Source organism: Triturus cristatus, chromosome 5_1 (genome assembly GCF_964204655.1).
Source record: "Triturus cristatus chromosome 5_1, aTriCri1.1, whole genome shotgun sequence".
NCBI classification, from domain to species: domain Eukaryota; kingdom Metazoa; phylum Chordata; class Amphibia; order Caudata; family Salamandridae; genus Triturus; species Triturus cristatus.
Window position 1 is genome coordinate 404,754,042 of NC_140587.1, and position 25,768 is coordinate 404,779,809.

The following is a 25,768-nucleotide window of genomic DNA, read 5'->3' on the forward strand; positions in this document are numbered from 1 at the left end:
GCAGATGAACTGATAGATAAATTAGGGGATGCCCAATTTCTCAGTACCTTTGACTTAACTGCAGGGTACTGGCAGATTGGCATGGCCCCAGGAGCAAAAGAAAAGACAGCATTCTCCACCCCTGATGGGCATTATCAGTTTACTGTGATGCCCTTTGGGTTAAAGAATGCCCCTGCCACTTTCCAGAGGCTGGTGAACCATGTCCTGGCTGGGCTGGAGTCCTTTAGTGCAGCTTATCTTGATGATATTGCTTTCTTTAGCTCCACCTGGCAGGATCAACTGATCCACCTTGTAAAAGTTTTAGAGGCTCTGCACAATGCAGGTCTCACTATCAAGGCATCCAAATGCCAGATAGGGCAGGGCACTGTGGTGTACTTGGGCCCCAATGTAGGTGGAGGCCAGGTACAGCCCTTCCAACCCAAGATCCAGGCCATCATGGACTGATAGCTCCAACAACCCAGACCCAAGTCAGGGCATTCCTTGGCTTGACTGGATACTACAGGAGGTTTGTGAAGGGGTATGGGTCCATTGTGACCCCCCTCACAGAACTCACCTCCAAGAAGATGCCCAAGAAGGTGAACTGGACAGTTAGTTGCCAAAAGGCTTTTGACACCCTAAAAGAAGCAATGTGCTCAACACCAATTTTAAAAGCTCCGGATTATGCCAAGCAGTTCATAGTGCAGACTGATGCCTCGGAGCTAGGGATAGGAGCGGTCCTATCCCAGACCAATGAAGGCCAAGACCAACCTGTTGCTTTTATAAGCAGGAGGCTACTCCCCAGAGAGCAGCGTTGGAGTGCTATTGAGAGGGAGGCCTTTGCTGTGGTTTGGTCCCTGAAGAAGTTGAGACCATACCTGTTTGGGACTCACTTCCTGGTTCAAACTGACCACAGACCTCTCAGATGGCTAATGCAGATGAAAGGGGAAAATCCAAAACTACTAAAGTGGTCCATCTCCCTACAGGGAATGGACTTTGAAGTGGAACACAGATCAGGGACTGCCCATGCCAATGCAGATGGACTTTCCAGGTTCTTCCACTTAGACAATGAAGACTCCATAGGGCAAGGTTAGTCTCATCACCTTTTGTGGGGGGAGGGGGGGGGAGGTTGTGTGAGAAAGTGCCATCTTTCTTGCATGGTATGCCCCCACTTTTTGCTGAATTGCTGAATGTACTTTGACTGAGTGTGCCCTGGTCTCCTGCCAATCAGGTGCCCAGGGCCTATGTTCCTTCCCTAAAACAAACCATACCCAAATTGGCAAACCCTGGCCACATGTCAGCCCCTGGTAAATGGTACCCTAGGTACCCAGGGCCCTGTGACCAGGGAAGGCCTCTAAGGGCTGCAGCACTCCTTGTGCCACCCTTAGAGGCCCTGTACCCTTACACACACACACACTGCCTTTGCAGGCTGAGTATTTGGGTGCACACATCCCTGTGTGCCATGCCCATCACCTACACTGCCATGGCATACATCAGTCACCCCTCTAGCTGGGTGTCTTATGCCAATGGTGTGGGCACAGGAGCAGGAGCCCTGTGCCTCTACAGTACCCAGGTTCATTCCTGGGCACTGTAAGTGCAGTGCTGCCATTTAAGAGTACATGGTGCTGAGAGCTCGTCAAACACGAGCTCCACAGCACCATAATGGCAACACTAAAGACTAAAGACTGAGAAGTTTGGTATCAAACTTCTCAGCACATTAAACCCACACTGATGCCAGTGTGGGATTTAATGTACCCAGCACCCCAGAGGGCATCTTAGAGGTGCCCCCTTAAACCTAACCTTCAATCCACGTCTGCTCTGAGGCTGCCTAGGCTGCCACCCAGCAGACATGTTGCTGGACCCCTGGGTAGGAGAGCCCCTTCTCTCCTGGGCCTGCAACAATGCACATCCTGGGCGAGGTGCTAAATCTCCTCCCCCAGGATGGGCAGGGGGAAGCTTCAAAGGCATGCCACCTCTGTGAGCTTCCCCAGGCCCCTTCAACCCCCACTCTTGCGGGAAGCTCTGGCTGGAAACCCCAAATAAGGACAGGGGATGTGCCAGACTGCCAACCCCACCCCTCAGGTGGGGGAGGTGAGGTGAAGCACATCTCCGGGCTCTCGCCATCTTGAAGATGGGGAGCCCTACCCTATCAGGACTAGGCTACTGCCCCCCTCCCACAGGAGAGAGGCAGGATAGGGGGTGTACCCACCACAGGACAGGGACCCATTGGTCCCTGCCCTTCACCTACCTGTAACGCCCCTAAATCTAGTATTTAGGGGCTCCCTGAACCTTCCTTCCCCAGATTCCAGATTCGAAACTACAAAGAGAAAGAAGATCTGCCCTGCAGCTGCTGAAAAGAGGAAGACACCAACTGCTTTGGCCCCAGCCCTACCGGCCTGTCGACCCTCGAACCTGCTCCAACCGGGCACCTCTTGTGACCAGCAACCTCACCAACCCTGGAGGACCTGGCTACCTTTTAGCTCTAAGCCCCTGGGACTCCCATGAGTAGAGGCTCTACTCAAAAACATATCTCTAATCCCTGGCAGCAGCCCGGAACCGCGAACCCAGCACACTCTGCACCAGCCAAGCCTGGCCAGTGCCGGAGTGAACAAAGACCCTGAGGACGACCCCACGGCGACTGTGAACCCGAGTCCGGCACCCAAGGACCTCCCTCGACACTCCTGAAGAAGCCTGCAGCCTCAGAACAAGGTGCCCCCCCAACCGCGATCAACAGAGGGTAAGATTTCCCGACACCAAAAGGCACCCCTGCATGCGGCGCCCCCTGTGCCCAATCCCGGGGCACCTACCTATCCTCCAACTTACCTCTCGTAGTGGTGGTAGCACCTGAAGAGTCCTCGTCCCAGAGCTTGCAGTCCTTTTCTAAACCAGAGATTTCCCATTGAAATCAATTGAGCGCCCGACAGCTCAAAGCCACTCTGCACCCAGCCGCCCGAGTGGCCCTGGCAGTGAAAACTCTACACCTACCCACTTCCCCTGAGTAAGTGACCAGGAGCTCAGCTCCCACAGCCGCGTGGCTTGCGTCAGCAGCCACCGACCAAGGCCCCCCTATCATCTCATAGGATAACATTGGGCCTAACTCTCTCTGCACCCGGCCGCCCTAGAGCCGCTGAGGGTGAACCAACTTTACCTACCTGACCCTGGGGGACCCCTGAGTCTATGCCCAGAACCTCAACTCTGCCAGTCGAGTACTTACCCTTAAACCGCAAACTCTTATTTTCCTCATAGGGTAACATTGACTGGCTTTTTCCTGAAATTTCTTATAAGTGTGGACTTCTCCAATCTTAAAATATTCACCAAAAATCAGCCGAGAAACGAAATTACTCACCTGCTCTTAGGTGAGCTCCCAGTGCTGGATCTTGGTGCCCAGCACGGACTCTGAAAAATACTTACAACTGTACTTACCCTTAACTCAATTTTCTTCCATAGGAATCCATTGACTGTTTTTCTGTGAAATTTCTTATAAGTGTCGATTTTTGCAATCTTTCAGATATTATACGATTTTTGAAGAATATTTAAACGTAATTACTTACTTGTTTTGGAGTCTAGGCGCCCAGTACTGGATTACAAAAGTAACGAGAACCTACTGTACCTGTAACCTGAATTTTCTTCCATAGGGAATCATTGCATGTTTCCTTTGAAATATTTTTTAAGTGTCAACTTTTAAAATAGCTAAATATTGTTTAAAAATCATTACAGTAATTAAGTCGACTTTCATCATTTGATTCTGAGTACTGACCCAGGACTGAATCTAGGATCCAGTCCTGGAATTCCAAAAGTAATCTAAAAAGTAATCTGTTGCAAATAACTTGAATTTACCATTGAGCTCAATGCATTGTTGTGTTTAAGAAATAGAGTTGCCTACTGCAACCACTTGTAACTGTGTACAAAAGTTTATTGCATTTTGCAAAAGTATTTATATGAAACATCTCATGCTGCGAAAGTATATCCAAGTGTTGGTTCTAAAATAAAACAAGCATATATTTTTTATATATAAATCATTGGCCTAGAGTTCAGTTATTGAGTGTGTGAGACCATTTGCTGACTGAGTGTGTGCAACAAATGCTTTACACTGTCCTCTGATACTGCCTTACTGCTCGACCAAGCTACCACTTTAGAGAGTAAGGTTATATCTAACTTTAGCCTCTGCCAAACCTCTGGGGACTGTGGACTCTGTACCTATTAGGGAACAGTATATACAGAGCCACTTTCTCACAACAACCACACACACAACCACACACACAACCACACGTGCACACAACCACTCCCACCCACCCACACACACAACCACACCCACCAAAACCACACCCACCCACACACACAACCACACACACACAACCACACACACACACAACCATGCACACACAACCACACACACACAACCACACACAACCACACACACAACCACACACAACCACACACACAACCACACCCACACAACCACACCCACACACCCACACAACCACACCCACACACCCACACACACACACACACACACAACCACACACACACAACCACATACCCACTACCACCCACACCCACCCACAACCACACACACCACCCACAACCACACACACCACCCACAACCACACACACCACACACAACCACACACACCACACACAACCACACACACCACACCCACCACACACACCACACACACCACACACACCACACACACCACACACACACCACACACCACACACAACCACACACAACCACACCCACCCCCACCCACAAGCACACCCACAGCCACACCCACACCACCCACACCCACCACACCCACACCCCCACCCACCACCACACCCACACCCACCACCACACCCACACCCACCACCACACCCACACCCACCACCACACCCACAACCACACCCACCACCACACCCACCACCACACCCACCACCACACCCACCACCACACCCACCACCACACCCACACCCACACCCACAACCACACCCACACACACAACCACACCCCAACCCCACACACAACCCCACACACAACCCCACACACAACCCCACACACAACCCCACACACAACCCCACACACAACCCCACACACAACCCCACACACAACCCCACACACAACCCCACACACAACCCCACACACAACCCCACACACAACCCCACACACAACCCCACACCCAACCACACACCCAACCACACACCCAACCACACCCCAACCACACCCCAACCACACCCCAACCACACCCCAACCACACCCCAACCACACCCCAACCACACCCCAACCACACCCCAACCACACACACACAACCACACACACACAACCACACACACAATCACACCCCCAAACACAACCACACCTAAGAAGTCTAAGAGGGAACATGGCTCTCGGCACCGTTCTTCGAAGTCCAGGGCCTCGAGCTCGCCGACTCTGGCTGAGCGGCCTCGAAGAAAGGACTTTGTTTCTCCATCTATCATGTGGTCATAAGGAAGGCGGCTGATTTGCTTGGTCTACAGCTTCCGTCAGCTGAGGTGAAATCTAATATTCTTACGGCGGTTCTTAATACATCTTCAACATCTGAACCGTTGCTTCCCTTTACGGATGCTTTAACGGAACCAATAATGGAGGTGTGGCAGAAGCCTTTATCTGCTCCTGCGGTTTCTCGTTCCATCTCTAGAAGGTACAGGCCCGCTCGTGGGGATCCAGCTTTTTTATCGTCGCATCCTACGCCGGAAAGTTTGGTTGTCCAGGCTTTTTGTTCGAAGCAATCTTCTGGTTCTTTCCCTACCATTCTTGGTGATTGGGATTTAAAAAAAATGGAGCAGGCAGCAAAGAAGGTGTTCTCTTCTGCAAGTATGGGTCTTAAATCCACTAATGCAACCTGTCTTCCATGCTTTGATGGACTCAGTCATGCAGCTAGCTCTAAAGTTGCCTGAGGAGGATCGGGCTAATTTCTTGGAAGTCCTTTCTGATTTGCAGGCTGCGGCACGTCAGGTGATTCAATCGGGCCTGGACACTGCTGACTCTGTGGCTCGTGTGATTGGGTCTTCTGTGGTTGCAATGAGACAGGCTTTGCTTCGACCATCTGGTTTCTCACCTGATGTTCAGGCGCCTTTGCTGGATTTGCCCTTTGATGGGTCAAAACTCTTTGGTTCAAAGGCGGACTCCGCCTTAGAGCGTTTTAAGGACAGCAGGGCTACTGCAAGGTCTCACGCGGTATCATGGATTTGGGAGATCTGTTTCCTTTCGTGGTCGCCAGCAATCTCAACAGGGCCAGCAACAGCAGAATCCCTTGTACAAGTCGTACAGAGGGAAGAATAAAAGAGGCCTCAGGGGAGCAGCTCTACAACAGTCTTCCTCCTCTTCCTCTACTTCTCCTCCCGCCACCGTTGGTACATCAGGAAAGCTGTTCTAGATCCCCCATCTTAGAACATGTTGCTCCGGTTGGAGGTCGGGTGTCCCACTTTCTACAAGAATGGAGACTGATCACGTCAGATCGTTGGGTCTTGAATCTTGTAGAGAATGGGTACGCCCTTCCCTTTTTAGAGTTTCCTCCTCCTTTCCCTCCTCGCCAGGGTTGGTGCTCAGAGGACCACTTACTGCTTTTACAGCAGGAGGTTCTTACCTTGCTACAGAAAGGTGCGATAGAGGTGGTTCCGGAGCAGGAAAGTGGTCAGTGTTGCTACTCCCGGTATTTCATGATCCCCCAAAAAGTCGCTTAAGGCCAATCCTGGACCTCAGGATTTTGAACCTTTACCTCAGACAGGAGAAGTTCAAAATGTTGACCTTGGCTTAGGTTCTTCTTGCGCTGCAACAGGAAGACTGGATGGTGGTCATCGATCTACAGGATGCGTATTTTCATCTTCCCATCCTGAGGTCGCATCGGAAGTATCTCCGGTTCAAGGTAGGGTCGCAACATTATCAGTTTGCGTTTCTTCTGTTCGGTCTTACTTCCGCACCTCGAGTCTTTACAAAGGTGATGGCGGTGGTAGCGGCTCTTCTCAGAAGGTCAGGGGTTCCTGTTTTCCCCTACCTGGACGACTGGCTGTTGAAAGCGGAGTCTCCAGAATTGGTTTTGTGCCACTTGCAGCTCATCTGTTGTTCAAATTGGGTTTCTCAATAAATGTGCCCAAAACTCACCTGGTGCCTTCTCAGCGCAGCCTGTTCATAGGGGCAATACTGTACACTTCTCAGTGTCGAGCTTACCCTCCTCCGCAGAGGATTCTCGACATTCAGGAAATTATTCCTTTATTTTGCGATAGTGGTTGTTCCAGTCCTGAAGGTTCTTCGCCTGCTCGGTCTGTTCGCTTCCTGCATTCTCTTGGTCAACCATGCACGCTGGCACATGAGGGCACTCCAGTGGTGCCTCCGCAGGCAGTGGTATCAGCACAATGGTGATCTCGGGGAGAAGGTCAGAATCTCCAGAGACGCTGCAGTGGAGCTGACTTGGTGGAGTGTGCAGGGCAACCTGTCTCAAGGAAAGCCCTTTCAGCTTCCTCCGCCGGTGGTCAGTGATCACGGATGCCTCTGCTCTAGGGTGGGGTGCTCATCTGGAGGTCAAAGGTCTTTGGTCTCCAGAGGGAACGTTGCTTCATATCAACCTGCTGGAATTGCGGGCGATTCGTTTGGCACTAAAGGCCTTCCTCCCTTCCCTTCGCGGACAGTCAGTTCAGGTCCTGACGGACAACACTACTGCGATGTGGTATAGCAACAAACAGGGAGGTGTAGGGTCGTATCGTCTGTCGAGAGGCTCTGCGGCTCTGGTCCTGTCCTCAGAACCATCGGATTTGTGTAATTGCAAATCATCTGGCCGGTGTGCTGAATGTACGTGCGAACAGTCTGTCAGCGTTACTCGGCCGATCACAAGTGACTGCTTCATCCGGAGGTGGTCCTTTGCATCTTTCAGATGTCGCGGTCTCCTCGGTTGGACCTGTTTGCCACTCACGAGAACACGCACTGCCCGTCGTTCTGCAGTCTTCAGTATCAGATGCGGGGAGCGCTGGGGGACGCGTTTCCTCCCATACCCTTGATTCTTCGGGTTCTGAGGAAGATTCGCCAAGATCGGGCCCAAGTTATATTGATCGCACCGGATTGGCCAAGAATGGTGTGGTACACATATCTACTTCACCTCTCATCGCACCCTCCGCTCCGTCTCCCTCTCAGGGCAGACCTCCAGTCGCAGGGGCAGGTTCTACACTCCCACCTCCAGAGTCTGCTCCTTCATGCCTGGAGATTGAATGGGGTAACCTGAGTTCCTTCTCTCTCCCGTCGGATATAGTGGATGTTATTTTATCATTTTTTTTATTTTTTATTTTTAAATGTTTATTTGCATCAAAATCACTCAAATACAGTACAATCAACATCCAACACTTGCCTGGAACATACCAACGTACAACTCCCTTTGCACCAACGTCCTTATTATGACTCCACAGTATACAGAGTAATTCGGTGCCTCCCCAGCAAACCTTGTGGGTTAACCCTTCGAAGTCCACCATCCAGTGTCCACATGTAGGCAGCTCGTATACACGTAGGTCGCAGAGTCTCCACTCAGGAGATTCCGCCGTGCAATTGGAACAACTAAACTAAAGTCAAACAGCTACCCCACGTTACGTCCCTCCCCCCCACCCACCACCCTCAACCCCCACTCCCCTCCGGCATGACTTATTGACAGGATACATGGCAAGGCACTCAAGTCTTTAACTCTACGCCTCCGACTTTCCCAACACAGGACCGCCAACCACCCAAGTGTGCTATTGCCTAATCCCTCAGCGCTCCTCTAATCAGATGTAGGGGAGGGCGGGGCCCGCCCCTCCTCTGCGTCAGAGGCCCCGTCCCCATCAGCGTCAGCAGCTTTTAACAGTTCCGCCAGCACACCCCAAGCTCGGGTCGACTCCAACGCCCTATCACTATGAGCACGGGTAGCCGACTGCATGCGGTGGACCGCTTCGCCATCTGCCCACCGAGTAAATTCTGCTCTCCGCTTCTGCAAACGTGGCCCTCGTTGCAGTTTCCAGTTAGCAGTGATTTCCCGCTTGGCTAATACCAGCCCTAGGTCTATAAATTTGCTGGTTATTTTATACTTCGAGGAGTGGGGGAACCAGTGCAACAAGCACGGGCTCATACCGAATTCAATCTCCCTGTCTGTGATAGTACATAGTAACGTCCATACCCCCCACCAGTAATCCCTGATCTGAGGGCAACCCCATAACATGTGGCAGAGGTCAGCTCCCTCCGCTCGACAGCGAGGACAGGGCGCCGTGAGAGTATGAAAGTAGCTCTGAATCTTAGCTGGGGTAAGATAGGCCCGGTGCAAAATAAAGAATTGGATCTGCTGGAAACGAGCATTCCTAGAACATTTCAAAGGGCACTCGAGCAATTCAGCCCACACTCTATCAGGTATATCCCTTTCAATATCCTCCTCCCAACACTGTTTTAACCTGTCAAGTGGGGCCAGCCTTTCACTCGTCAACCGCTGATATAAGCATGTGACCGCTTTGATAGCGCCCGCCGCTAATATCACATACTGGCAAGCCATAGATGTTTGCGGCTCCGATAATCCACTCTGCCACCGACGCTGAATAGCCGAAACCAGGGCCGAGTGAAGCAGGTAGTCCCCGCACGGCAGACCATAACGCTCACGAATAGATTCATAAGGCAAGAGTATCTTCATACAGATCCCCCACCGTCGTCAAACCCGCATCGCTCCATCCAGACAACGCCGACCAGTTGCCCCCATGCGGTAGCTGCTGGCACATCAATATAGGTATCTCGGGCGCATATGGACGGGCGATCCGTGCCCTCTGCTGACTTCTAGTCCAACACTGCCGAAAGGTCTGCACCTCAGCAGGCAATCCCCCCCCCCCGCGGTGGGGCTGCTGTAGAATTATCTTTGCCAGGAGAGAGGCAGAGATCCGCCCTCCCGCACCCTCTCCAATTCCCCTGAACTCTCGGGCCTCCGCCTGGGTCAACCCCCGCAATTGCGCAGCCAAGTAATAACTCTCTAGATCTGGGACCGCCAAACCACCCTCGCCCCGCGGCCTCATCAGCTTGTGCAAAGCTACCCGACGTCGGCCAGAATTCCATAAGACCCCCGTGATCATCTGCTGGAGTCGTTTAAACGTCTACGCCGGGACCCAGACTGGTAGCGTCCTGAAGTAATATAACAGCCTGGGGAGTGCCACCATCTTGAGAAGAGCCACCCGTCCCATCAGGGAGAGTGGCAGCGTCTGCCAGAAGTCCATATTATCTCGAAGACCACGCACCGCCCTGCCAATATTACCCTCCACCAGGTCCGTGCGGTCATGGTAAATGCGCGTCCCCAAGTATGTTATGCAAGTATACTCCCATCGGACCTCCTCTGCAAAGCAGGGACCTCCCGCCTTCCTGGAGGCGGGGAAGAGACACGACTTAGCCCAATTCACCTTCAGACCTGCTAAGTCCTCGAGACAACCAAGCAATCTCTTGGCTCCCTCCAGGTCTCCCCGCGTATTGCTTAAAAACAGGAGGAGGTCATCCGCGTAGAGTGCGATATAGTGAGTATCATCATTCACCCGGAGTCCCCCAAACCAGCTCCCCTTTCGGGCCTGAGCCGCCAGTGGCTCTATGGCCAGTGCGAACAGCAGTGGTGATAATGGGCACCCTTGGAGCGTCCCCCTGCCCACTGCGCAGGGGGAGGACACCAGCCCCCCGTCCTAGTGCGGGCCGTGGAATCCCTGTATAACAGCTCCGTCCAAGACACAAAACGATCCCCCAGACCAAAGGCACGCAGGACCCGAAACAAATACGGCCCTTCCAAGCTGTCAAAGGCCTTAAAGATGTTATTTTATCATCCAGGCGATACTCCACTAAGTCGGTTTACTCTTCCAGGTGGTCCAGATTTGTTAGGTGGTGCGTAGAGAGACATTGACCCTTTGAAGGCCCATTTGTCTAATATTCTGGAGGTTTCACTTTCACAAGGTAGTACTGTAGCCACTGTTAAGGGCTATTTTTCGGCCTTGTTGGCCTTTCTATGTTTACCGGGCCAGCCGTCTTTATTTAAGTCCCCATTGTCATGAGGTTGATTAAGGGTCTTACAAATAAGTTCCCTCCCACACCTTTCATTATTCCTCAGTGGGATTAGAATTTTGTTCTTACCTTTTTAATGGGTTCTCCGTTTGAGCCTCTTCATACTTGCCCGTTGAGGCTTCTTTCTTTTAAGATGGTTTTCTTTGTTGCCCATACCTTGGCTAGGAGGGGTAAGTGAGCTTCAGGCTCTTAGTTCGAAACCTCCTTACTTGTCCATTCATGCGGTTAAGTTGGTTTTAAGTACCAGGGCTGCTTTCCTTTCCAAGGCGGTTACCCCTTTTCATATGGGACAGTCCATAACTTTACCTACCTTCTATCCTCACCCTTCCAAGGAGGAGGAGAGACTGCATCGTTTGGACCCTAAGAGAGCTGTCCACTTTAACTTGGATCGGACAAGAGATCTGAGGCTGGACGATCAGTTCTTTGTGGGTTATGTTGGGAAGATGAAAGGCAAGGCTGTGCACAAGGGGACTTTCTCTAGGTGGATTATCTTGTGCATCAAGATTTGCTACGCCCTGGCCAAGAAGGACCCTCCTGAAGGTATCTGAGCTCATTCCATCAGAGCTAAGTCTACTTATTCTGATTTAGCTAGAGGTGTTCCTGTTGTTGACAATTGTAAGGCAGCAACTTGGGCCTCCCGCCACACCTTTGCGAAGCATTACTTCTTGGACTCTGAGGTTAGGAGGGATGGCCAATTTGCTCGTTCTGTTTTGCAAGATTTTTTGGTCTAATCAGGTGGACACCCTCCTCCAGGAGAGGTACGGCTTTGGGAGTCTATTCATAAGGTGAGGAATCCACAGGCAGAAGTATTCATCAGAAGAACTAGTTACTTAACTTCGGTTACGCTTTTTCTGGTGGATACAGTATCTGCCTGTGGATTCTCACTGTCCCGCCCGCCTCCCTGTTGTCCACCTGTTTCTACCAAAAAATGTTTCATTTCAATATGTCTTAATCATGTTTATATTTTAATAATGATAAATGCTTATTCAGTTGCTATTTCTCTGTCTTTGATTATGCATTTGTGACTTTATATATGTGTATATATTTGGTATGCTATGTTTACATTTGAAAATGTGTCGGTCCGCCCGTTTGCCTTGATGGCATGAAACAAATGGGTGGGACTGACATCAGCACGCCAACGAGGTCCTCTTATGACTCCGATGACATCATACGGTGTCGCGAGCGGAGCCTTGATATTGTGACGTCCTCGTCGATGTGGGAGAGCTAGTGTAAGAAAGTGGGTTTCTGTTACAGTAACCCCCCCCCCCTTTTTTTTGCCTAATAGCTGATGCACTTTTCCTTGTTGTGCCCTGGGCTCCTGCCAACCAGGTGCCCAGGGCCTGTGTTCCTTCCCTAAAAACTGCCTAACAGCCAAAACCCAAATTGGCAAACCCTGGCCACATGTAAGCCCCTGGTAAATGGTACCCTAGGTACCCAGGGCCTTGTGACCAGGGAAGCCCTCTAAGGGCTGCAGCACTCATTGTGCCACCCTTAGAGGCCCTGTACCCTAACACACACACACACTGCTCTTGCAGGCTGAGTGTCTGGATACAAGACAAAACGGAGAGTCGACATGGCACATCCCTGTGTGCCATGCCCACAACCTACACTGCCCTGGCATACATCAGCCACCCCTCTAGCTGGGTGCCCTATGCCAGTGGTGTGGGCACAGAGGCAGGAGCCCTGTGCCCCTACAGTACCCAGGTCCATTCCTGGGTCCTGTAAGTGCAGTGCTGCCAGCTAAGAGTATATGGTGCTGGGAGCTTGTCAAACACAAACTCCACAGCACCATAATGGCAGCACTGAAGACTGAGAAGTTTGGTATCAAACTGCTCAGCACATTAAATCCACAGTGATGCTAGTGTGTGATTTAATGTACAAAGCACCACAGAGGGCATCTTAGAGAGGCCCCCTGAAACCTAAACCTACAATCCACGTCTGTTCTGAGGCTGCCTAGGCTGCCACACAGCAGACTGGACCCCTGGGTAGGAGAGCCCCTGCTCTCCTGGGTCTGCAACAATGCACATCCTGGGCGAGGTGCTAAATCTCCTCCCCCAGGACGAGCAGGGGGAAGCTTCAAAGGCATGCCGCCTCTGTGAGCTTCCCCAGGCCACTGCAACCCCCCACTCTGGCAGGAAGCTTGGCCGGAAACCCCAAATAAGGACAGGGGATGTGCCAGCCTGCCAACCCCACCCCTCAGGTGGGGGAGGCGAGGTGAAGCACATCTCCGGGCTCTCGCCATCTTGAAGATGGGAAGCCCTGCCCAATCAGGATTAGGCTCCTGCCCCCCTCCCACAGGAGAGAGGCAGGATAGGGGGTGTTCCCACCCCAGGACAGGGACCCATTGGCCCCTGCCCTTCACCTACCTGTAACGCCCCTAAATCTAGTATTTAGGGGCACCCTGAACCTTCATTCCCCAGATTCCAGATTCGAAACTACAAAAAGAAAGAAGATCTGCCCTGCAGCTGCTGAAAAGAGCAAGACAACAACTGCTTTTGCCCCAGCCCTACCGGCCTGTCGACCCTCGAACCTGCTCCTGCTCCAACCCGGCACCTCTTGTGGCCAGCAACCTCACCAACCCCAGAGGACCTGGCTACCTTTTGGCTCTAAGCCCCTGGGACTCCCATGAGTAGAGGCTCTACTCGAAAACCTATCTCTAATCCCTGGCAGCAGCCCGGAACCGCAAACCCAGCACACTCTACACCAGCCAAGCCTGGCCTGTGCCGGAGTGAACAAAGACCCTGAGGACGACCCCACGGCGACTGTGACCCCGAGTCCGGCACCCAAGGACCTCCCTCAACACTCCTGAAGAAGCCTGCAGGCTCAGAACAAGGTGCCCCCCCCCCCAACTGCGATCAACAGAGGGTAAGATTTCCCGACACCTAAAGGCACCCCTGCACGAGGTGCCCCACGGCCCCCTGTGCCCAATCCCGGGGTACCTACCTATCCTCCAACTACCCAACTTACCTCTCGAAGTGGTGGTGGCACCTAAAGAGTCCTCGTCCCCAAGCTTGCAGTCTTTTTCCAAACCGGAGATTTCCCATTGCAAACCATTGAGCGCCCGACGGCTCAAAAGCCCTCTGCACCCAGCCGCCCGAGTGGCCCTGGCAGTGAAAACTCTACACCTACCTACTTCCCCACTTGCCCTGAGTAAGTGAGCAGGAGCCCAGCTCCCACAGCCGCGTGGCTTGCCAGCCAGCAGCCACCAAACAAGACCCCCCTATACCTCATAGGATAACATTGGGCCTAACTCGCTCTGCACCCGGCCGCCCTAGAGCCGCTGAGGGTGAACCAACTTTACCTACCTGACCCTGGGAGACCCCTGAGTCTGTGCCCAGAACCTCAACTCTGCCAGTCGAGTACTTACCCTTAAACCGCAAACTCTATTTTCCTCATAGGGTAACATTGACTGGCTTTTTCCTGAAATTTCTTCTAAGTGTGGACTTTTCAAATCTTCAAATATTCACCAAAAATCAGCCGAGTGACAATAACGAATTTACTCACCTGCTCTTAGGTGAGCTCCCAGTGCTGGATCTTGGTGCCCAGCACTGACTCTGAAAAATACCCACAACTGTACTTACCCTTAACTCAATTTTCTTCCATAGGAAACCATTCACTGTTTTTCTGTGAAATTTCTTCTAAGTGTCGATTTCTGCAATCTTTAAATATTCTTCAAAAATCGTATAATATCTGAAAACGTAATTACTTACCTGTTTTGGATAAAGGTCCCAGTACTGAGTCTAGGCACCCAGTACTGGATTACAAAAGTAACGAGAACATACTGTACCTATAACCTGAATTTTCTTCCATAGGGAATCATTGACTGTTTTCTCTGAAATATTTTCTAAGTGTCAACTTTTAAAATAGCTAAATATTAGTTAAAAATCATTACAGTACTTAAGTCGACTTTCATCACTTGATTCTGAGAACTGACCCAGGACTGAATTTAGGATCCAGTCCTGGAATTACTAAAGTAATCTAAAAAGTAATCTGTTACAAATAACCTGAATTTACCATTGAGCTCAATGCATTGTTGTGTTTAAGAAATAGAGTTGCCTACTGCAACCACTTGTAACTGTTTACAAAAGTTTATTGCATTTTGCAAAACTATTTATATGAAACATCTCATGCTGAGAAAGTATATTTTAAATCCAAGTGTTGGTTCTAAAATAAAACAAGCATATATTTTTTATATATAAATCATTGGCCTAGAGTTCAGTTATTGAGTGTGTGAGACCATTTGCTGACTGAGTGTGTTCAACAAATGCTTTACACTGTCCTCTGATACTGCCTTACTGCTCGACCAAGCTACCACTTTAGAGAGTAAGGTTATATCTAAATTTAGCCTCTGTCAAACCCTGGGGGACTGTGGACTCTGTACACCCTGTACCTATTAGGGAACAGTATATACAGAGCCACTTTCTCACAGCTAGGAAACAATTTCTGCGGAATGCTCACGCAGGGAGTATTCATAAGGTGAGGAATCCACAGGCAGATACTGTATCCACCAGAAAAAGCGTCACCGAAGGTAAGTAACTTGTTCTTCTGACATTGAACACCATTCAGTGATTTCCCTCTATTTTTGTAACTTTCTCTTTGTACATTATGCTACAGTTTCACATTTACCCCAAATATTTTTAAATGGCATCATTTCTTAAGAAATAGTATAAAAGTGTTGGAGTATCCGCTCTATCTGTAGACCAGTGCTTAATTTGTACTTATACAGGGGGCTCAAGGTTTTTCTTAGTAGTCCTTAGGCCGAATATAGAGATTGCAGAGAACAGGACTGTTTCATTTTGGTTCCACCTCATGCCTCTTTCTTCCGACACTTCCCCCTATTGCCTCTTCACTCTATCACTCTGGCTTGTTTCCCCCCCACCTAATCCCTTTCTGAAAGTGTTCATGCCTTGCTCTTCTTGCTCCAGTCTTTTTCTTTTTTTCTTTTTTATAATAACCTTTCTCTCTCCCCTCGGAGTCAAAATGTGATCAAATAGAAGTCCTGGCAGTCCAGGATTGGTGCTTTTAGCCACCACCTGCAGCCACATGCACAAATTAACCTCTCGCCACACACACCACCCCATTCTTCTAGATAGCATTCAGGCTCTTACTTGTTTATCCTTGATAAAAAAAATGGTATGAATATAAATCTCTTCAAGCACACTGTGAAACAAAATTAGAGGCATCTGTTTTTGACTGTATAATAGTTTCTTCATGCTTGCTAGTATTGCAACTATTACAATGGATATTAACTTGTTCTATGTCACATTACAGGGGTGAGCACTTGTTACTCTTTTTAGTGCAGACAGTGGCTAGACAAACAGTAGAGCACTGCCAGTACAGACCTCCACGAATCCGTGAAGATCGGAACCGCAAAACTGCAAATCCAGAAGGTAGGAATCAATTTGCCAGATGTTGTTCTTAAATTGTTTTAGGTGATGTTAAATTTTAGAGGGGAAATAAGCATCCTTCCCTTATTCATATTAATTATTTTCATGTGTCCTTTTAATGCATTGTTTGTTTGAAGAGCTATTATCTAAACTGGTTTTAGTGCTTTATGTACAGAGTTTCTGGAACCAGCAAAGCTTCAATAGGCCCCATGTCCTGCTATGCGGTACCATTGGTCTCTCTCTCACGATTATATCCTGCCCTGGAAATGAGAACCTGAGTCTTGTATAGGTGCCAACTTATTGTGTTGCTATTAGTTCCTTTTTAGGTCTCGCCTATGCGCTGCATATGCAAAAGACCTTTAACAATCGCTTTGGCTTTTCAACCAAAAACGTGCACGCGTTCCATTGCCTTCAATGGCAACGCGTGCACTTTGGTGATTCACTTGCGGGAGCGAGCGTCTCCATATGGTAGCAATTATCGCTCCTGGCGCCGCTCGCTCCCGCAAGTGAAACGTTTTAAATTTTGCCGACACTTTTTTTTTGTAATACTTTTAGAGCGCGCGCTTGTTATCCTATTGATGGCTGATAACACAGAGAATCGCCTAAGAACGCGGGCTGCAGAATGCTCAAGTCACGTGACGTAGCCTGCTTGGTGCCCCCCCCCTGTACTCGTCCTCGGTGATTGCATTAACTTAAAGTGTACTAACAATCATTTTGTCATCTTCTGTCAACATCGAAACATGCACACCATGCCTCGTGGGCAGATGCGCGAGACTAGGAGATGCAATTAGACTGCTTAGGGAGTGCGTCCTCGGTAAATGGCAGACCTCAGATTAGAAGGGGAACAGCAAACGCGCACGGGGTATGTGTGTGGCTGCCACGACTCCTACCTTACTAGAAGGCTGGACACTAAAACGTACTTCTTAGGACGTTTTTACTAGAGGCCTAAGTAAGTTTGCTGTCAATTCCGTGCGAAAACATTCCAGCAAAAATGTTAACAGTAAAGAATTTTAGCCATTTATGTTTGTCTTGTGTGTGATGAAGGGTATGTTAGCTGTTTGTGTGTATTATATGTAAATAATGCATTTTTTTAAACCACCAGTTTGAATAATGTTATGTTAACTATCCAGTCTAAATATCACCAACACTTCTTACCAATGCTTGTTAATGTATATGGTGGGGGTGTTACAGAGAGAGAGGCAGGGGTTGCAAGATATTTATTTTACATGTTCGATGTGAAAGATGGATGGGTAGACAAAGAAAGTGTGGGATAGTGTTCATGGATGGGTAGACAAAGAAAGTGTGGGATGGTGTTCGGTCTCTAAATATTGTTTTATTTGTGACGAAAAAGTACATGAAGGGACATGGGAAATATTTTCTGCGCAATGACTCCTCAAGTGTCCCATGGGCTCAGCTAGCCGGGACAGGCTGTCATGAAGGGGACGGGTTAGGGACATAGACACCTAACATTTTAGGAGCATAGTAGTCCATATTGGGGAAGTCGTCGTGTTCCACCTGAGGAATCACTGCGTTTTCCCGACAATTCAAGCTTTTTCCTCAACGTCCAGAGTGCATAACTCGATTAAAAACTGCCCCTAGGTATTCTATAGATTGCTGATTATTGGGAGTGCGGCATTAGGTATAAAGAATGATTCTGAACGTGTTAATTAAAAATGCAATTCAATTACAAATTTGAGTTTGCCTTTTATATTCTTGGACGCTTTTTCTGACAGGATTGAGACTAGAAATGGAGTCAAAGGTATTTACAGAAACACATTAATAATATGCTCCGGTTGCCTAGCCAGTCCCAATCAGGAAGAGGACACAAGTTGTGAGGAAAATAGCAGGGGAACTAATTATCATTGGATATCAAAATGGCGTCGCGTGTACTGAGATCACAAGAAGTGATGTCATACCCTTATAATAATTCTAACTTAAAAAGTCAAAGGCCAGTTTTACAAAAACAACAAATAAACACAATCACAAAAGAAAGTAAAAAAGACCCTTTTCGTGTATTTTTTCCACATATCAATTTGTAATTAAGCTCGGAAATGGCTGAAATTGACAACATATTTAAACAGATATGTGGACTTGGAAATTGGATGCTCAAACTGCTTTAGGTAATAAAAGGTGCTGTTATTGTGTGTGTTATCCAGCATCAAAGCAAACAAGCATTGGCATAGCCAATAGGTCTCGCCTTTGGGACCTTATAAGTATTTAGGTAGGCAGCACAATATCCTTGGTGCAACAACATTAACTGTTGCATGGTTAAAAACTTATAAGGTCCCAAAGGCAAGACCTATTGGCTATGCCAATGCTTGTTATCCTTACCGTACAGCATGAACCCAAGCTCCACTCCCCCTATTTTGAACAAACATACATAGATCTAAATATTTAGGGAGTGTAACAGGAATGTGGCCACTGAAGTCAACATGTTTTAAACCGGTTTCACTTGCTGCTAGCAGATGTTGGTCGCTGAGCGCCAGTCTGTCATTTTCAGGGGGCACACAAGACTCCAAGTCCAGTGTCAAGTGCCCACTTAAGCATCCTAAGGCAGTCACGGAATTGGAAGCCCAACTTTACATGTCTGAACACAAAATCAAGACTGTTTCCTGCTCCGTCTCCCTTGTCAAGTAAGTTGATGTCTAAGGAAAATACTTCAAAAAAGAATCACAAATATCACAAGTGAGAGTCTTCAACTTCTAGAGGCTAGTGTTCATGGAAGAGATTGCGTGGTTGAAGTCTACTGCATTTGACTCAGTCCCTCATCTGAATCCATCCTAATTCTGGAAAGATGCATTAGAGTTTCTAGGGGCTTATTTGGATCTAAACCAGAGCTCGGGTCTTAAATGACGCCATGTTAAATATATTCAGTATGATTGCACCTCTTGTTGCGTACCTTGCAGGTCAACTGGGCCTTTCGGATCTCCGATGTTCGAGGCATATGAGCTGCAGATTACACACTATGCATAGATCGCCATCTGGTGTTGGGCCCGGATGTTTGCACTTGTTTTTGTCCTGGAAAGTCTTTGGAAGTCATGAGATAGGTGACTCCTCCTTTAAATAATAGTGCACATGGGAATCGGCTCCATCCTCAGATTTTTTTTCCACCATCGGGCTCGGATGTGTTTCTTGTGCTCCAGTTCGGAACCGTTAACGTTTTTTTCTTTCGCCGCGCAATCCTTCCTTTTTCGACGGTATTGTCTCGATCGCGTTTTCCCAATCCACGCGACTCAACAACTTTGAAGTCTTCGATTCCGGTCGTCGACGAAGGCCTTAGGGCCTACCTGGGCCTTATCATCTGGCTCATGGGAAGGACGCCATTCAAAAAGTGTCCTCGATGTGGGTCGAAGTTTCCCCACATCGATCTGCATGAGGTGTGCAACGTTTGCCGCTCACCGGAGCACGAGGCCAGTGACTGTCCAGCTTGCACCTCCTTCTGCTCCAAGAAGACAATTCGGGACCGACAAGTTAAAAGAACCATGGCTCACTCGTCGTCTTAGATCCCCGACGACATCTTCCAAGAGGGCTTCGATGTGCCAGAGCAGGGGCGTGTCGAAGAAGGCCTCATCAGCGTCTCCGAAGCCGATGACTCTGACGTCGAGGACATCACTCCAGCACAGAGGGTCGTGTGTACAGACGTCGACCCCGACACCAACCCCCCTAAAAAGGCTTCGGTCAAACCTTCACCTTCGGGCCCAGGTGCACACCGAGAGACTGCTTCCCATGCCCCGCCTCCGGGCCCGGTAAAGAAGCCTACTAAGCCTTCAGGTGACTCGGGCTCGAGTCAGCCTACCCTCGGTGTCGAAAAACATCCACAGGCACCGAAAAAGAAGCCGTCGTCTTCCTCGTCCACGCCGACCACTGCTTCGACATCCAAGCACTCTGCGTTGAAAACTGGCACCAGATCCTTGACACCGACAACACACTCGGAGCCGACCAAAAAACTGCCACCAAAGGGCCCGACTCCCATGCTTCGAAGCCGAAAAAGACATTGTAATCGAGGAAACAGGTTCCATCGGCCAAAGACACTGCAAAACCGCACGGTTCCAAACCCAGAACCGCTACCGAGTCGGCGCCGAAAAAGCCATCAGCACTGAAGGAGCTGCCTCCCAAAGAGAACTGTTTCGCACAGATCCTACCCTAAACTCTTGTAAAGGATCCGAAGACTGGTCACTTGATGCTTAGCTTCAAGAAGCGAACATTAGATACGCCTGCACCGGCTCCACCACCTAAAAAGAGAGACTTTGCTACCACTCCATTAAGGATCCCTTCTCCTCCTCCTCTTCCTCCTCCTCCTCCTCCTCCTCCCCCTCACCACACCGCTCTCCTTCACCATCCCCTACTCCAGTAGATGATGATGATAACACCTCGGATGATGCAGGGGAAGTGCGGACGATCAACCACTAGGGGACCCTATTATTTCCCACAAGAGGACATCTATACCTCCAACCCCCCCCCCCACCTTCCGAGGACACTATCAGCTTTAACCAGCTCCTCCACAGAGCTGCCCAGTACCACGGGGTTGACCTACACACAGGCCCCGTGGAGGAAGTTTTTCTCATGGACATTTTCGACACCACACAAAAGTCCACCTCAATTTTACCAATGCTTACCAATGCTTAAGGGGGTCATTAAGCATGCACCAGAGGTCTTTAAAGACCCGGTCAGGGCTCGAGTCATCAACCCTAGGATCGGAAAAAAGTATAAGGCCGCCCCTACTGATCCAGCCTACATTAAAGGCCCCGCACAACTAGACTCCCTTGTAGTCTCCAATGCGCGAAAAAGAGCCAATTCCCAATCATCAGGTGACGCACCACCACCAGATAAGGAGTCTGAACTCCTGGATGCCTCTGGCAAATGAATGGCTTCAAAGGTGGCAAACATATGGCGCATTGCCAATACTCAAGCGCTGTTAGCTAGGTATGACAGGGCACATTATGATGAGCTAGAGTCCATAATGCAGCACCTCCCAGACAGGTATACAAATAGGGCCAAAGAACTCGTACTAGAAGGAAAAACCATTACTAACACCTCCATCTGTTGTGCCTTAGATGTACCAGATACCGCCTCAAGGGCAATAAACACAAGTGTCCTTCTGCGTAGGCATGCCTGACTACGCATTTCTGGTTTCAAACCTGAAGTCCAGAGTTCCATTCTCAATCAACCATTCGATGAGCAACACCTATTTGGCATAAGAAGGAATTAGAAGCAGCCAGGTCAAAGGAGACTGCACCACCAGAATCAGTCAGCAATATGCAATATTGCCCACCTCAAACTATCTGCTGCTTGTAGATCGTAAATATATACTTGAAAATTGATTGGATGAGAGGCAATATGATGACACAAGTAATCAAAATAAACAATAGTATTTCAACATAAAACATTTCACATATGAATGTTTTGTTTCTTCCGTCTTTTTATTTTCCTTGTTGCACTTCATAAAAACAGCCAGCCAACGCGTTTCGCCCAAACATGGGCTTCTTCAGGGCAAGGTAATATGAATGTGAGGCGTGTCTTCTGGCAAGTGAGTCAACGAGCAACTGGACACGGATTCTAAAGTATGATGATATGGCTCACAGTGAAGCAAGAGTATTCAACCAATGTCTCTGGATAGAATTATTGAATGTCGGTATTGGCTGCATCCAAACTACTGTCAGGAGCCGTCTCAGTCTTTGGCGTCCCACATCCGGTACGATAAAAAAAAAAAGCTGTTTAAATACTATTGTTTATTTTGATTACTTGTGTCATCATATTGCCTCCCATCCAATCAATTTTCAACTCCTATTTGGCCCTAATGTTGTTGTATCCATTCAAAAATAAAGGCTACCGACACAGCTAAATCTATGGGAGCCTTGCAGTCGCAAGCTCACAGACGATCCTTTCGTCGCTCATCCTTCAGGAGCACCCCCAGAGGCTACTCCTCGGATAGCCCCTCCACTTCTTAAAAGGCTCCCTCCCAATCCACCTTTACTAGAGGTTACCAAAGAGGTGGTTTCAGGGGGAACAACAACAAAGGCAGAGGCAAAACCAACAACTCGCGCTCTGCCTCCACCCAATTACTTCCCTCCAGTTCCCCCAGACCATTCCACTCCAGTCGGGGGAAGACTCCAACAATTCCTTCCTGTCTGGACCAACATCACCTCAGACAGAAGGGTGCAACAGATAATTCAATCAGGTTACTGTCTTGAACTAACATCTACCCCCCCAACCCTACCACCCAAACAGCGTCCAACGTCACAAGAACATTTGTTACTGCTAAAGCAGGAGGTAATCTCCCTCCTACAAAAAAGTGCACTAGAACCACACAAGTGAGTTTACTCCCTGTATTTTCTCATACAAAAGGACGGCTCCCTAAGGCCTATTCTAGATCTAAGACCCCTAAACCTATACATACAATCTGAAAGAAACACGTTAGTTAGATTCCTCACCTTAGAAAATCCCCAGGCGTCAGGCTGTATCCGGAAAGATTTTTGTAGCAATACCCCTTGCGCGTCGCTAGGCATCGTCTGCGGCACCGCGTCCGTCGTTGTGCGCCGGAATGACGTCGTCAGAGTACTTAGACGCCGCCCTCGTGCGCTGACGTCAGTTCTTTTTTCCGCGCCAGACAGCGCCGATCCGGGAAGAGCTTACCCCTTAGTCAATTTTTGACTAAACTTTTGACTCTTTTTGGTCTTCTGTCGACTCGACTCTGGTGCCGGTAGGATGCCTGGGTTTAAAGCCAGTGACTCCTGTCATCGACTGATGTCGGTGACGGACCACCATCGCCGGTGCCTTTACTGCCTCGGGGCCGACCACGACGCGGAGTCGTGCCCAGATTGTCAGACCTCGAAGGCTAGGCGGGAGCTGTCCCGTAAGCTTCTCGAGCTTTGGCACTCAGCTCCGCGCCGCTCACGGTCCCGGTCCAGGAGGAGGTCCAAGGACCTGTCGCGGAGCCGCAGTCACCATCATCGCTCGTCGGGCTCAAAGTCTTCGGGTAAGTCGAAGCAATCAAAGAAGTTCAAGCGGCGACACCGCTCTTCGGACTCCCCTCGCCGGTCGCGCGACTCGGCCGAGGGTCAGGGTGGTCCCACCCTCGCGGCTCCATCGGAGCCGCAGGAGCCGCATCCGTCTCCATACCCGCCGGTCCCTGGGACTGACGCGACTCCGGCGGAGGTCAGTGCCTTCCTCTCGGCCATGAGGGGCCTGGCTCCGCCGTCGACGCCTGCCGGCGCGCCTTTGGGCCCCGCGGGCTCGACTGGGCGACCTCGCGTGCCGGCAGCTCCGGCGCCGTCGACTACTTCGGTCCCGACACCGCAGGTCCACAAGGGATCCAGGCCTGGATCTCTGTCGGCGCCGGTCGACCTCACGACACCTCCTACGCCGGCACCGACACTGGTTCCACCTCCGGCGCCGTCTCCGGACGACGCCGTTCCCCGGTTTAGCCCCTGTCCGGACCAGGCGCCGCACCCGCCGCCGATCGATGAGCGTTTCATCTACCATCCGGCTCCGATCATTCCTCCTGTTTATCAGGAATCGGATGACGGGGGCTACTGGGAGGGGTCTGAGGACCCTATGGCCCTCCAGGGCCAACTTTCACAGGACTGGGCAGACAAACTGGGGGATGCCTGTGGTCTGGACACTTCACCGGACGCTGGTTTTATCTCTCCTCCAACTGTGGCTTCGGAGGAAGGCGGCCGAAGCCCTGGGGCTCGAGTTGCCTGCTGTGGCCGTGAGGACTAATATTCTCACAGAGGTGCTTCAACCGTCAGCAAGCTCCACAGAGCCTCTGCTGCAGTTCAATGAGGCCCTCATCGACGTTCTGCAGGGCACTTGGTCCAAGCCCTCCACAGATCCTCCTGTGGATCGGAGCGTGGCCCGGCGCCACCGCCCTGCTCGGGCGACCCAGTTTCCTGTCCCAACACCCCACCCCCGAGAGCCTGGTTATCCAAGCCTCCACTTCCCAATCCTCCTTCCCGTCCGCTCCTCCGGATCGGGAATCCAAGAGGCTGGAACAGTTCGGAAAGAAACTGTTCTCTTCCCTGAGTTTGGGCCTGCGGTCTTTGAACACTGCTTGCCTCTTGGACCGTTTCTCCTACTCTGTGGGATGCGGTGAAGGACGTGCTGCCCCTGTGTCCGGAGGAGGCCCGGACACGTCTCTCCCAGGCACTTGATGATGGGCGAGATGCAGCGCGACATGCCATACGGTGTGGACTTGACACCACGGACTCGCTGGGTAGGGCGATTTCCACCACGGTGGCGCTCCGGCGCCACGCCTGGCTGAGGTCCATGTCTTTTTCGGGGGATGTCCAGAGTACCCTCATGGATATGCCCTTTGATGGCGCTCGCCTTTTTGGTGAGAAGGCGGTTAGTGCGCTGGCTCGTTTTAAGGACTCCCAGGCTATGGCAACGTCCTTGGGTCTCTCGGCCCCACGGCCGCAAACTTCCGCCTTTCGCGGCCAAGGAAGGGGCCCCTCCTCACGTCCGCCTAGCCACCGGCCGCAGAACCAACCTGCACGCGGTCGCAGACGTGGGTTTTGCCGTGGCGGTACTAGAGGACAACGTGGTCAGTCCACATCCACCCCGGCAGCATACGCCTCAAAGTCCTCCTAGTCCGAGCTTTCAGGCCCATTCCACGCCAGTGGGCGGCAGAGTTCGCCATCACCTGCTCCACTGGCGCTCCATCACTTCGGACAGGTGGGTGCTGCAAATCGTCCGAAGGGGCTACTCCCTCCCCTTCGAGACGACCCCTCCAGCCATGCCACCGCAGTGCCACCGTATTATATCGGAGGATCACTTGAATCTTCTGCGGGAGAAAGTTACGGCCCTCTTGGCCAAAGAGGCCGTCGAGCGCTTTCCTGGTCCAGAAGTAGGCCGTGGTTGCTATTCCCATTACTTTATGGTTCCCAGGAAGGGCAAAGGGGGCCTACGCCCTATCTTGGACCTCAGGAGCGTCAACACCTTCCTCCGGAAGGAACGGTTCAAGATGCTAACTTTAGCTCAGGCTGGCTGCCCTCGACCCTGGAGACTGGATGGTAGCGTTGGACTTGCAGGACGCCTATTTTCACATCCCCGTCCTGCCGGCCCACCGGCGTTACCTTTGGTTCACGGTGGGTCAGGAGCACTTTCAGTTCACCGTGCTCCCCTTCGGCCTCACCAGTGCCCCTCGGGTGTTCACGAAAGTGATGGCGGTAGTCACAGTTCATCTGCGCAGATCGGGGGTTCCAGTCTTCCTCTATCTCGACGACTGGCTGTTGAAGGCGGGCTCGCCCCAGCAAGTCGTCTCCCACCTCCAGACTACGGCCGACCTCCTGCATTTGCTGGGGTTCTCCATCAACGTGCCGAAGTCACACCTGAGACCCTCCCAGAAGCTCCTCTTCAT

The 25,768-nt window shown here is 50.5% G+C and overlaps 1 protein-coding gene across 15 annotated transcripts in view; it reads left to right on the forward strand.

The window, feature by feature from the left end:
* UBR5 (ubiquitin protein ligase E3 component n-recognin 5) overlaps window positions 1–25,768 on the forward strand; it is a 2,036,132-nt gene that overhangs the window by 1,047,356 nt on the left and 963,008 nt on the right. For all 15 annotated transcript variants that reach the window (XM_085605144.1, XM_085605147.1, XM_085605145.1 and 12 more), the window contains one exon: window positions 16,292–16,410. In XM_085605144.1, coding sequence (XP_085461270.1) covers window positions 16,292–16,410 — 119 coding nt within the window. The remainder of the gene's footprint in view (window positions 1–16,291; window positions 16,411–25,768) is intronic.